The following is a 14,599-nucleotide window of genomic DNA, read 5'->3' on the forward strand; positions in this document are numbered from 1 at the left end:
ATATTGGTTTTATTTAATATTTTGATAACCCATTGAACATAATTGCCTCTCTCTGTAATTCTGTGCATTTATTTTATATATTTTCAAATGTTCTGAGAGATGCCCATAGGTTTCCCCAGCCTGCTAAAGGTGAAAGGTGAAGAACCCTTGTTCTGCAGCATTGTCTGTGACAAGAATGACACTGGCAGCTGGTTCAGTGCCCTTAGTGTGAATGTACAAAAGCGTCGAACAAGATTGATATAAAATGAAGGCTTTTGTTAGTTGACTTTGCAATATCATATTGCAAATTAGACTGATTAAACTAGAAAATCAGATGATTCCCATGACCAGAATCTGTGTGTTCAGTTGTCTTCTCTGCCTTTGGTAACAAAAGGACTTTAACTCTTAATTTTTTCATTGCAGCTGTTGGGAAGGTCTTAGAAATTACAGAACTACCTGATGGGATAACCCGAATAGAAGCTGAGAAGCTTTTTGGAGAACTCTTTAAAATTGGTGCCAAGATCCGCTGGCTCCGGGATCCCCAGTCTCAGACACCACTGCGCCACCATTCTCTCTACTGTGGCAGTGGAGATGGTGCCATGAAGACAGAACAATCTAAACCTAGTGACTTGGCCTCCACTTACACAGTTATAGCAACATTCCCCTCCATTTCAGCTGCCCAAAACGCATTGAAGAAACAAATTAACTCAGTTAACAAGTTTAAGCTGAGGTCAAGCAAGAAGCACTATGACTTTCATATCCTAGAAAGGGCAAGTTCTCAGTAGCAGATCCACTACTGGACTTCCACTTTTATGACACCTCTCTTCTGCCATCTTTGATTAGCTTGATGTTTGGAGCTTCTGTTAACATTATAGAGACTCCTGGGACATTTGGTCATGGCACAATAGCATTCAAAGAAAGGCCAGTGATCCAGTTAAGGGGGGAAAAAAAGAGAGATACACAGCTGACCCCAGATGACCAGAATCCATACCAACCTGATACAGAGTAGCAGCTTTCTCTGAGAGATGCTGTTAAAATGCCGCTGACTTTTATAGTTGTTTTGTTTTATATTTCTGAATTCTTGTATCAGATCCAAAACTCTATTGTACAGCAAATTTTTCTTCACAACAAATAGCCGTACTGGAAGCTATATTTCCTTTTTGCAGCCAGGACACTGTGACCCATCTTGGATGTAGGAAGGATGCAAGAGGTAGACTATCTGAGCCAAAACTACTCATTCTCTTTTTCTCGATGGGTGAATGAAAAGAATCCTTAACATAGAAGGTTCCTGTTCCTCTGAAAATTTCCAAACATACAAGCCATTTTTCAGTAATGATAGAATTTGTTCACAAAGTCCTTTCTTTATTCAATATATTCAGACAATGTGAATGTTAATTGTAAATAAATTATGTTCTTAACTCATTTTAATCAAACCATATAGCAGATTCTCAATGGGGAATAGGAATCCTCCTTAAACAGGAAGAAAGTAAACATTTCTTTTTTCTTTCCTTTTTTTTAAGTCAAAAGGTAAAAATGATGTATCTTAAAACACATGTCCCCCAGATAATTGTGCCACTTATTTGCCTTTCCCTCCATATGGATCTTATCTTTGGTCACTGTAAAGAAATGCATTTGTCAAGTGCTAGAAAATTCCTAAATGGTTTAAATTTGTTTTCATTGTTTGCAGCGGATCATTGGACATCAAAGATTCATTGCACTGCAGGACGAGAAACTTTTTTTTCCAATTTCTGTGTAATTTGCAAGGCTGTACAATGTGTGCTGATGCAAGCCTTTTTCAGTTCAGAAGAATAAATGTTTACAAATATAAAAGTACTGTGCATTTTAATGAGGATGGTTACAATCTCCTAATAATATTTATTAATGAATCTAATTTTTATAAGACATATGCCATGCATTTAAGTAACCACCTCAAAAGTCATATTTTTTTTGTTTCTTAGTATAGCATTTAAGTGTCACCTCCTGTAATATGATCGTATAATTTCATGCTCCCAGTAAATGAATTCTAATCAGAAATGGAAAATTAGAGAGCTTCTTCAGTACTCCTGTGGTTTCAGGTTCAGGTTTCAGACCAACCATGCCATTTGTATCTTGTGGACTCCTCTCCACATGCCCCCACAAGTCCTCAAACAGGAAGCATGAAGAGGGAACATAGGCCATCCATTCATTGGCCCTCGCAGTCACTGCATAACCAGCCTGTCTCCTCTTTTGAGTCATATGTTTTAACACCATTTTTGTTGGGCAGTCATTTTCAATAAATACACACAATAGTGTATTTTATCCCCACTCTTTATCTTTCCTTTACTGATTGCATGGCCTGTGGTTTGTAATTCTTCAGATGCTCTGGTAGCAACCCAGTGAAGAAAGATTAATGTTTAAAAAAAAATATGGGATTCGTGTGCAGACCAAAAAGTCTCGTATGTTTGGTTTGGGGGTTTGGTTTCGTTTCGTTTTTAAAGAGAATTGGGTACATAATCTCTTCTGGGTCTAATCCTTTCATTTTCTCTTGTGCTGACCTGCCTTTTAGCTTTTTCACAACTTGTTCCTCTTCCAACATTCCTGAGGTAGGTTAATGATTGCCCACCCTAACTTCCCTATGGGCTGGTTTGAAGAGGTTAAGCTTCAGATTATGAAGTCACCTGTTCCCCTCTAGTTAAGAATTTCCAATTCATAGGATAGCAGTCCTGAAGTGATTCAGACAGACATTCCTCATGTTTGGGCAGAAGCAGACACAAATGAAAAGTCACCTAGAAACCATCTCTCTTGATCCCAAGGATGCTTTGAATCTAGACCGACAAAGAATATTGACCTCCCAGTCCCTAGAGGTTAGGGTCTCTAAATGTTAGAGAGAGTGTTGCCAGGTGGAAACATGAAATCTTCCAGATGTAGAAGAGCTGCTCCAAGAAGGATTTCAAGTAAAAACCATGGTGATAATCTTTTGATCTGCTATTCCATTCTGTCCGGCATTTTTATGGTCATTGAAGCCCTGACCTCTGCCTTTCCCAGAGTCAGAGCTCTCCTGGAAAGTCTCAGGATTATGCATATCAGCAATTTTATAAGCATTTATCCTGAAATCATAGGTTTGGTGTTAGGAGAGACTTTGGAGATCATCTAGCACAGCCACTTCAATTTACAGATGAGCCCTGTGAGGTCCAGAGAAACGAAGGGACATGGCTAGTCCCCTAAGAGGTAAGTAATAAATCCAGGTACTCCCAATTTCAGATTCACTCCTTTTTCCACTGTAATAGACTACCCCACAGGCTTTAGGATCTCCCAGGGAGCAATTATTCAAGGGGCCAGATGGTCCTGGAAGAAGTTGACTACCAACTGGTGCTTTGAAATATATTAAATACCTGAAGTTTTGGTAAAATTAAGCATAGCACCCAGCCTCATCAAATAAGCAACCAAGATTTTTTTCTCAACTCACAGCATACATATGTACTGTGTGTTAATGGCTGTAGCGTGAGTACACAGTGTGACCTTTACAAGACCTTTCACCTCTACAGGAAAAATCTTAGGGCCATGTTGGCAAAGCCATGTCAGGATACTACTGAAGTGACACCTCCAGTCTCTGGGGTAATGGGGGGTGGGGGGTGGGTGCAAGATCTTCAAAATTAGCACTGCCCTAGAGCAAACTTAGAACATCCACTATATATTTACCAAGTTTCCACTACTTTCTCACAGCCTAAGCAGTCTTTCCCACAAGCATACATGTTGCCTCCCTGATCTACTTACATTATGGAGTTAATGTTGTGTTTACTGTTAAAGTGATCTCTTTCCAAACTTCTCAAGCTCATACTATTTAACCACCTTCCTTGGTTAAAAAGACTATGAATAACAATGTGTTAATGTCCTTTTTAAACAGCATTTGATTTTTTTTTTAATCTGTCAATGGTTTTAAGAAACATGACTGATTGTTTTAAGTCCTTTGGGATGTTTATTCGGCAAATATTTATTGAATGCCTGAGGTGTGCAAAGTGCTGTGAGCAATGCAGAAATTAATGCAATTTCTTCCTGGCCCCAAGAGTGCTAACAGTCTAGTGGGGAAAAGGCACAGAGCAGAATTTGAATGTACATTAGGGAATCAAAAGCATTATGAGCAGTCTGGTGAAAGATTTTCTAGTTCTGGCTATCAGTGACATCCTTTGTACAAAATTGCTTCCCCGTTGTCTTCCCTGTTAGACTGAGGTTCCTTGAGCCTCTCTTTGTGTCTGCAGTGCTTAGTGTAGTGTCTAGCTCATGCCTAGCGCTTAGGAAGGTGATGAATGAGCTGAACTTTGAAGGAGTGCCAGAAATCCTTTGGGTGGAGCTGGGCAGAAGACATTTTGTAGAGTCTCTAGGGACCTCCAATACAACTAGGATGGGAATAGAGAAAAACTGTAGAAGTAGAATCCAAGGACTTGGTGACTGATCAAATGAACTACCTTGACTTTGCTAAAATATACTATTGGGCAGCAATGTTTATTGACCGACTGACCTGGCTTCTTTTTACATCCCTCTCTCACCCTGGTCTTCATGATATGATTCTTTCCAGGTTCTGTTCCTTTTGTCTGCTAGTTTCATCCCAAGAAAAGACAGGTGTCCATGCACTGTTCCTGGCCCTCTTCTCTCTACACTTTATCCCTGCCCATCTCACCCTCCCATGATTTTAAGTTATCATGTTTGTACATGGCTCCCAAATAGGTACCTAGCCCCTTTTCCTCGGTACTGCTCCTACACTTCTGGATATCTGCTTAACATCACCAACACAGATGTTGTGGCTGACTTCACACTCCAGTGTGACCCAAATGGAGCCTGAGGCCGTCTCCCAAGTCCTGGTTCCTTTGCTGACCTCTGTGTCACTCTAAATGGTACTGGCATATTCCAAGTCACTGGGGTGATACCTCATCTTTGACTTCTCTTACATCTAATCAATTGCCAACTTCTCTATAATTTTATCTTCATCAAAAAGGTGAGATAATCAAAACCTTTGTTTTTGGAAAATAAATCTGCTCATTGTGCATAAAATGGATTGAAACTATAAAGGAATTCAGCCCATATGTTGTATATCAGATGAGAGGTTAATGATGCTGAGATTGCCTGGAGAAGGGAAGGGAACTGAGTGTGGAGTTTGGAAGGGCAGAATTTAGTGATTAACAGGATAAAAATCAAAGATAACTTAAGTTTCCCAAAAAATGGGGAGATTCTCGGTTTTGTTCATGGAGAAACACAAAAATCAGGGGGGAAATGCTGTTCATTGGGGGTATAAACATACCCCAAATTGAGTTGCCAGTGGAGATAAAGAAGGGCTCAGGAGACAGCTGGAAGTATTGGTCTGCCCTTTAAGATACCATCAGTCCCTGTCTTCAGACTTTGCCCGCCATTCTCTAAAACACTAGTTTCATTTCTTCCACCTTCAGTGCCCATTTTAGCTCACCATACAGTTCCATTCTGATTCATATAGATTCCTGGGTTGATTGTGGGGTATTTTGGATAATAGAAGAATACCCTATTGGGTTAATGTCTCCCTTACCAGCTTAGTTGGAATGCCATAAATTCATCTTAACTAGTTTGTACCGTGGTAGCAGATCAGGCAAGGAACATGGATTTTAAAAGCAAAGCATCTGATTGGAACTTGAAATAGTTGGTGAAGAATTAAGGTTGCACCCTTTAGCAAAAAATAAAATAGTAAAGGAAACATTTCTGAGACTTACGGACTTGAGTGTTGGGAAAGTCTGATCCATCCCTCTTTTCCCCCTTCTTCCCAACTATACTCTTAGTAACTGGCAGACAATGCTGACACTTCCTGAACCTACCACCTCCTTGATCAAGTTCTCCATATAGTTTCATTGTCCTGTATTTTTTGTTTTAAACTAGGTGTCACTAATTTGCCACAGTTGAAAGTAAAGCAGCTGCTCACTGGCCAGAACCCAATACTAAGAAGTACCTAAGCTTTTTAGCCTGCCCAATTTTTCTAGCCTGACATGACTCACTCTTCCTGATACAGCCCGGTGACCTTTTGCTTCCAGGGAGCTCACTACATTGGTGCCCAACTCAATGCAAGTCCAGTCAGCTTAGCCCTATTATTAAGAATAAAGTATTCCTCCAGCCACAGCCTCCCTAATAGCAAGAACTACCTGCATTTACCACTCTACCCAGCTCTCCATCTTTCTAAGAATTTTCTATTCCTCTATACTCACATGCTCGATGCAGGAGGCACACAGTTTCTTGGGAATTGAAATCATGAGAACTTCAAGTGTTCCTTGAAATGCAATCCTTTCCCAAGGCGTATATGTGTCTATTGAAACACTATCCTCAAAGTAGAACTTGCGTGCCACTTCTCTAAGAAACCTTCCTCCCAACTGGAAATGATCTCTTCCTTCTCTGAACTAGTGGTATTTGTCTTTACTATTTGTTGCCTACCAATTATTTGTAATTCATATATATATATGTATATCCTACTCAACAACTGCATTTATTTTTTCTCAAGATTATAATATAATCAGTTAAGGATATTGCTTATACCTTCTCATTGTGTTCTCCTTTTGTTTTTGAATATCCGTAGTACTAGATAGACAGAAGGGAAGCTACTAATGTAGCAGGCCATAATTCAAGAGTTCTCAAAACCATAAGAACATTGTCTAATTTAACAATAGTAAAGTAAGTACATGAATGTGTTTTTTTGTCTAACTGATGTGTGTTGATCTGTTAGAAAGTTACACCCCAAAGTCCCAAGGTTGCAAAGAGGACTTCACCAAGGAAGAATTCCCCACCCAGAACAGCTAAGCTGAAGATGGCTCCATCTAGAAGCCCTTGGTAAGGCTGACAGGTGCTGAAGACCACTCGGTTCTGGGCCAACACTTTGAAGAATTCAATCAAATGGAAGAATGTATCACCAACCAAAAGATATTTGGGCAACTGCTATTGGTAATGATCCAACCTTGAAAGCTCCTTATCAATCAATCAAGTATTAAGCACCTTTTTTTTACTAAGTACTGTGCCAAGCACTCTGCCTCTTTATTGCCAGTCAGAGTTGGTGCTTTTGTGCCATAGTAGTTGCTTAAGTAAAATACAAAGAACTTCTTGAATGAATAAGTAAAAGGCATTCCATCCAAGAGAGTAAGAGATGACAGCCGCCTGAAATGGTTGATTCCTTGGTTTGCTCTATCTCTGCTCCTCCCTCACTAGACAGACAAATGATAACTCCGCTGCTGGATCTCACTGCCACTTCCTTCATCCTTATTCAGTCAGCATATATTTGCTGGGTACAAAATGCCAACCTGTACTTTCCCTGGTGTCTGACCCCATGGATCAGAATCTTGAGTGTGAGACACAGAACCAAAGGAAGAAGCACAGACTCCTCGTTTATTCTCAGCAGAACAGTATGAATGGGGAACTCCTTCCCTAAGAAGGGAGCTCACCAAATACAGGGGCTTGCCAGCTTTTATTGCTCCAAACTACATGGCCCAGGGGGAAGGGCATAACAGTCAATTCTTTAGAAGGGCTTCAGGAATCTCCAGGAACAGGCTAGGTGGCGTGTTTCCTTTTCTGAGAAGTCACAGAGGCCGGGTTCTGTTGGCAGTTGCCATTTCTCAGACTCAAGCTACAGTCACAAAGCATTGTTCCAGCAAGGTTCCATAGGCTCAGAGACCCCTGGAGAGAATGGAAGCTTGGTTATTATAGTCAAGTATTCCTTTCATTTCTACACTGCTGTACATAAAAAATACTGCTATGAACTTTATGGACTAAACAAAAAGATGTGGTTGCTGCCCTCAAAAACCTTGCAATTGATTTTAGAAATAACCTATAGACCAAAAAAAGTAATTATGCTGATTGTTTTGAGCCATGCCCTTTGGGGTACTCCATAGTGTTGGCATCAGGAAGTTAAAAGTGGGAAGAAGGTAATGAACTCTGCTAGTTGTTGCTATAAAAGACCTGGGACTAAAATTTCAATCACTCCCGCACCCGTAGACACAAGAAGAGAGAGAGAGAGCCTCTTCTCTTTCCTGTGCATTTGCCAAAGTCTGATATGACCAATATTTTACAAAAACACTACATGTTCTCACCTTGATTATAGGAGAGGGACTGTGTATTATTATTTCTGAAAAAATGTTGCTGATGACGTTCCTCCAAAAACTTCAGTTTCTAGTTGGGACAAAGAGGTGACTCTGGGATTCTGGAAGTTTAGTCAACAGAGTGCAGGTTCTAACGTGGAGCTCTCCAAGCTGAAAAGGCTTTCAACTCAGCCCCATCCATGAGACTGGCCTGCTGTTGTCCAAGGACTGACAGCTAAGTTTTAAAAAGCCACTGGGTGATCTATGCTTTTACCCACATTTGTTTAGGTGTGGTATCCATGTTATCCACCCAGGCAAAGTTCAGGTCAGTTGATGTGTTGAAGAAACAAAAATAAAAATGCATGTTTCTCTATTATAATTTCTTTATATGTAAAAAACCACCCACCCACCCCCAATATATTTAGCAGCTGGGTGACCCAAATCATTTCACATTTCAAGGCACTCAGTTTCCACATTTGTAAAATAATATCACCTACCTCAGGATTATTGTGAGAATCAAATGAGATAATATATGCAAAGTGCTTTGCAAAACAAGGCCTCCATTTTTTTTTTCTGTAAAATATGAACTGAGAAGTAGGGAGGAGGGGAAGCCATGATAGTTTTGAGAAGGGATGAAAAGATTTACAAGAGTCATGGACAGCAGGATAAGTTGATGAGAGAGATTTTGCCTACTACTTATTCAGGCTACTCTGTAATTTATTTCCATGGGTGAAATATTCACTGCTGAGAAAAATTGGTAGAGAAAGGTAATAACTCCAAAGAGGCAGGATGAAACTATAATACAAATGATCATGCAAGCAGTGCAAAAGGGCAGCTAGTTAGCTCATTGAATTGAGAGCCAGGCCTAGAGAGATCTGGGTTCAAATGTGTCCTTAGATACTTCCTAGCTGTGTGACCCTGGACAAGTCATTTAACCTCTTGCCTAGCCCTTGCCACTCTTTTGCCTTGGAACCAATACATAGTATTGATTTTAAGATAGAAGATAAGGATTTTTTTTTTTAAGAAAGGCATAGGTTTTCCTCATCTCACCTCCATGGTGAACCAATTCAAGTCTAGGCTGCCTCTGTTTTTGTGTCCTTAGTCCCCTTATCTATTCAACAGTTGCTCCCTGCCAAGTCTCAGCCCTGAATCACTCCCACCTTTCTCCTTTGCTCCTACATATGTGGCTGAACTGTGGTAGAGAAAATCATCCAACCATTCTGACTGGATCACCCCCTCACTTCCTACATGATTTTTTCCTCATTTCCCTCAATTTATTTATCTCACTCTCCACAGTTGTTCTTTAAATCTCCTCCTCAAAGCTACCATGGCTCCCTATCCCCCAACTCAACTGAGATCCTTCCCTCAATGTAAGAAAAAATTGAAGCTATTCACCCTGAGCTCTTCCCCATTTCATATTACTCAGATACCTTCTAGCACTATGATGAGACTTAGTCCTCACCAAGGCTCTACCTTCAAATATACTGTCCCCATCCACAAAAAGCCTTCATTTGATCCTTCTAAACTTGTTCTAACCCTTTCTCTCTTCTGCACTTTGTAGTTAAACTCCTTGAAAAGGCAGTAGACAATAGGTGCCTTCACCTTTTCTCTTACTCTTCTTAACATCTTTCAGTCCAACTTCCAATTTTACAGAAACCTTCGTCTTCCTACTTGCCAGTGATCTTTTCATTGCCAAAGACCTTATCTGAAGCCTTATTCTCCTTGGGCCTTTGACCCTGTGGATCACTCCTGATACTCCTTTCTTTCCAGGTTTTCAGGACACTCTCCTATCTTACCTCCCAACTTCTTTCTAACTTCTCCTTTGCTGGACCTCCACCCAAGCCCAGATCGTGCCATAAATGTCTCTGGATTTGGTACTGGTGCTCTTCTCTCTGTGTACTACTTTACTTGCTGATGTCATCAGCTCCCCTGGATTTAATTACTAGCTCTATGCTGGGGATTCTCAAATTGCTCCAGGTTCTCTGCTGATCTCCAGTCACACATCTCCAACTGCCTTTTCAACACCTCAAACTGGATGACCAGTCGTCGATCCTAATCTTAACATGTCCAGAACAGAACTTATTATCTTTTCCCCAAAATCATTCTTGCCTCCTACCTTCCCTGTTACTATATAGGGTAACACCATCTTCCTAAATACTGTTTTTGGTGCTGTTAAAAAGTATTAGGGATGTAATTAAGATAGATTAGAGTTTAAGGTTGATAAGGTAGAGTAGAAAATTACATTACAACATGCATTACATATTGCACATTCCAAATATATGTAAATAGTGTATTATAGTTAGGGTTGGAAATTGTGTTATAGGGTATGTACATGTGTATACATATGTAACATGTATGTAAATAGTGTGTGTGGTATGTGTATATTTATGTGGAAATATATGGTGTGTAATATTTGCTGATTATGTTCTTTAGATAAGTTTTTGTGTAATAAGGTTTTAATTTAAAATAAGATTGTTTTGAAGTTTCATCTACTTTTGAATGTATTTTGCATAGGCAAGTTTTGATGAATTGGTTTAATTTTTTGTAACAAGAACTTATGCAATGTTGTGTTTATTGTACTTTTTCTAAATTTTGTGTTTATACATTGCAATAGTTTGGATAGGATTCTTTTATGTATTCGTGTATAAGTATAGTCTTTTATGACTATTGTTTTGTGTGCAATTTTGTGTCTGTATTTCTAATTTGATGTTTTCTTTGCTTGTTTTGCTTTTGCATATGCTTGCTTTGTATTTCGAACTTTGTAACTGTTCGCTGTATAATTTTTTCCCTTTTCCTTTCCGTGGTTTGAATCCTTATACTGAGTAAGATAGGATAAGTAAGATAAGTGAGTGTAGGCTGTTTATTATTTGGGATAAGAATTTTAGTCTCGTGGGATATAAGTTTGTTAGTGCACAAGTGCCAAAACATTGTTTTCAGGACTATTAAGGAAAAGTCAAGTTAAAGAGGAAAGTGTGTAAGTTTGCAAAGGGCAGTGGCATGAGACCAGCAGAAAAGATTCTGGAACTTTGAAGGAAGGGTTAGACTGGAACTGAGGCTGTTAGCTGCTCTCTGGAGATCTCTAGAGGTGTGGCTGCTTTTCCTTAGTGGTTGATCCTATCCTTGTTCCTGTCCTGCTTGCTGTCTTGGGTGCTGTATTTCATCGAAGCAGAGCCTAGTGATCCTGACCAACTGTCTGCAGATCTAGGTCCTTTTGGATCTAAAGATCCTACTAAGCTTACACAGACCAGTTATACCAAAGGGGGGGGGGGGTAGGTAGTTGTAGCTTAGCCAAGAACAAGGATTGGGGATTTTTAGGAAGAGAGGAGAGGATTAGAGTAGGAAAACCACTATGAAGAATCTCCTTCTGGAGACATTAGATCTTTGGGGGGTTTAGTTAGAAATTTAGCTTTAGGGTTATCACATACATTTTTTACCAATTGTCTTTAATTAAACCTACTTTCCCATTTCACCGAGTGGTCTGTGTGTTAGTCTCAGACCAGGCTCTGCCTGGCTGGGTTTTGCTGGCTTCCCAAACGACAGATAGTCTTCTGGCACTGGCCCAACACAATCCATCCCATCCCATCCCCAAACTCCCCTCCCTTTTGCAGTACTCGGGCTCATAGCCCAGGTGTCATTCTTGACTCCTTTGTGATTCACCCTGCTATAATTAACCTGTTTCCAGGGCTCTGGTGCAGGCTCTTCTCAACTCTGGCCCATACCTTTGCAATATGCTGTTGGTGAATCCGATCCATCATCCATTCAGCCACCAAGCACAGGCCTGACCACGTCACCCTTAAACTCCAGTGACTCCCTCTTGCCTCCAGGATCAAATAACGTCCTACGGCATCCTTCATAACCTAGTCCTCTCCTGCCTTTCCAGTGTTCTCATGCCTTACTCCCTGCAAGATACTCCGATGCAGCGACAGTGACTACTCCACCAACAAGACTCCAAGCATCTTCTCTGGCTAGCTCTCAGTCTGGAATGCTCTCCCTCCTCATCTTGACCTCCTGACTTTCCTCCTTTCCTTTACGTCCCACCTAAGGCGCCACCTTCTGTGGCAAGTCTTTCCAAATTCCTCTTCATAGCGGTTTTTTTCCCTCTCAAGTATTTCCGATTTAGTCTGTATACAGCTTTTATGGTGATGGCAAGGATGAACAATATGCCTGACATCCACTGCTGGTGGCTCCTTCAGTCCAGGCTGGGCCTAGTGACCCCAGGAGTTAGGGTGGGAAAATGTTGTATCTAAAAAAAGACCAAAGTCGCTGAGGAAGGGATAGTCAGAGGTCATGAAGAAGCACTCGGCTTACTAGCTGTTCCTTGGCACTCTTAAGCCAAGGGGGGGGAGGGGGGAGATGAATCAGGGATGAGAAAATGGAGATAGAAGAGGAAGAACTAAAGAAAAGGGAGGCTTGGTTGAGGAAAGTGAAAACAATAAGAAAACCAACCAGATGAAAGTGAAATTCATCGGGGAAAGCTAAACAGGACCAGACCTCTCTGGAGCTGAAATCCTGAGAGCTTTACCAGTGATTGGGAAGACCACTTGGCAGCAAAACACATCTCCCTGGAGGGCTAGCTGGAATCCAGAAAGGCTACTCTCCCCAAGATCCCTCTGATCTCTGGCTCAGCCCAAATGCCCCCATTTGGAAAGTGCAAGAGACTTTTCCAACCTCCCACCACCACTTCCAGTGCCTTCTCTCACAGATAGCTTTCCATTTATACTGTATATATCTTGAATGACAATTTTTTGAACATGCTTTTTCTCCCATTAGAGAATATGAACTCCTTAAGGGCACGAACTGTTTTTATCTTTTGTGTGTGTGTATCACCAGGCCTTAGTGCAATGCCTGACCTATAGCAAGAATTTAATAAATGCTAGTTGGCTCATTGAATAAATCTTAAAACAAGGGAAAAACCAAGCTGCACCATTACAAATTTAATACTTGAAGAATAACTTGTGAATGTTGCCTCCAGAGAATGAACTGGAAAATGGAAACATGAAAGACATAATTTACATATACACATCTGTCTCTTGTGATGGTGCCTTTTATGATGTGGGGAGGAAAGGAAGGGGCTAAGGAACTTGTAAAGAAATTCTATTACTAAAAAATAACTTTAAAAAAATTGTACCCAGTATACCCCTTGTGAACAACTGCCCTGGGCTTCGGTCTGAGTGTCTCAACTTAATCCATGATGGACTCTAGAAACCTTTTGCTTAACCAAAGAAGCATAGATTTAGAGGTGACACAGACCCTCAAGATTCTCTAATCCAACCCCGGGAAGGTTAAGCGATATCCTGGGTCATATATATAGTTATGTATCAAAAGTGGGTTTTGAACTCAAGTCCAATAACTCCAGAACAAGACAGTTAAAACTTACACAGGACAAATGGGTCTGCCCAAAGGTGCTGACGGAGTGGGTAGCAGTGCCTGCCAGTCTTTCCCTTTGAGGTCCTTTACATCAGAGCTTCTTAACCGTGAACCCCTTTGACAATCTGGTTGAGCCTACAGACCCCTTCTCAGAATAATGAGCTTTTTTAACCCTTAACTTCCATCTTAGAATCAGTTTCCAAGGCAAAGAAGTGCAAAGGGTTAGGCAATGGAGGTTAGGTGACTTGCCCAGGGTCACACAGCTAGGATGTGTCTGAAGTCAAGTTTGAACTCGACCTCCTATCTCTAGGTTCTCAATCTACTGAGCTATCCAGCTGCCCACAGAATAATACTTTTAAGTACATAACAAATACATAGGATTACAAAGGAAATCACATTTTGAACCAGAGTTTTCAAAATAGTTTTTAAAAACAAGTTCACAAAGGTCAGGTTGAGAATTCCTGCTCTAGAGGCATAAAGGCAACTTTCACCATCAGGAAACACAGTCTCCTCCTGGCACAATGGCACCTGACAGGGAACTCTCCTACATGTCTTATCTATCCTTACTCTCCATGAAACTGTCCTTTCCCCTAAATAACCCACTTGCTTAATGGAATTTGGCCAAGGTACAATTTTAGCCAGCTGTAACTGAATAAAGATGCTGAAGAGAAATGGCATGTGGTACCGTACTGGGTTAAGATGGACTAGGGGCTCTCTTCAGCCTTCTATACTCCTGGATGTCATGGATCCATCTAATCTTTGATTTCTGAAGTGCCCTGTACTACATGTCTCATACATAGTAAGTACTCAATGAAATGTCATTAGTTGATGTGTTACAGCTAAGAGGTAGTATATAATTAAGTGCTAGTACCATTATAGTTATGCAAAGAAAAGAGAAGAAAATGAAGTGAAAGAGCCTTCCCAGGGTAGTTCTGAGGACCAACTGAAATAACGTTGAGATATTTTTATTTTTCTAATTGCACGTAGGAACAATCTTTGACAATCGTTTTGGGACATTTTGCAATTAATAGTTAATCTGTCACCGTTGATCATCATATTTCTGTTAGTGTATACAGTGTTCTCCTGGTTCTACGCACTCCACTCTGCATCACATCATATAAGTCTGAACAAGTTTTTCTGAACTCATCCTGTTCATCATTTCTTATGGCAGAATAGTATTCCATTGCACCCATATACCACAA

The 14,599-nt window shown here is 40.5% G+C and overlaps 1 protein-coding gene across 41 annotated transcripts in view; it reads left to right on the forward strand.

The window, feature by feature from the left end:
• Positions 1-2,283, forward strand: part of R3HDM1 (R3H domain containing 1) — a 159,040-nt gene extending 156,757 nt beyond the window's left edge. For all 41 annotated transcript variants that reach the window (XM_056793770.1, XM_056793784.1, XM_056793779.1 and 38 more), the window contains one exon: positions 403-2,283. In XM_056793770.1, the coding sequence (XP_056649748.1) occupies positions 403-764 (362 nt within the window). In that variant the 3' untranslated portion in view covers positions 765-2,283. The remainder of the gene's footprint in view (positions 1-402) is intronic.
• The last annotated feature ends 12,316 nt before the right edge of the window (positions 2,284-14,599 follow it).

This window comes from Monodelphis domestica, chromosome 4, assembly GCF_027887165.1.
Source record: "Monodelphis domestica isolate mMonDom1 chromosome 4, mMonDom1.pri, whole genome shotgun sequence".
Lineage (NCBI taxonomy): Eukaryota > Metazoa > Chordata > Mammalia > Didelphimorphia > Didelphidae > Monodelphis > Monodelphis domestica.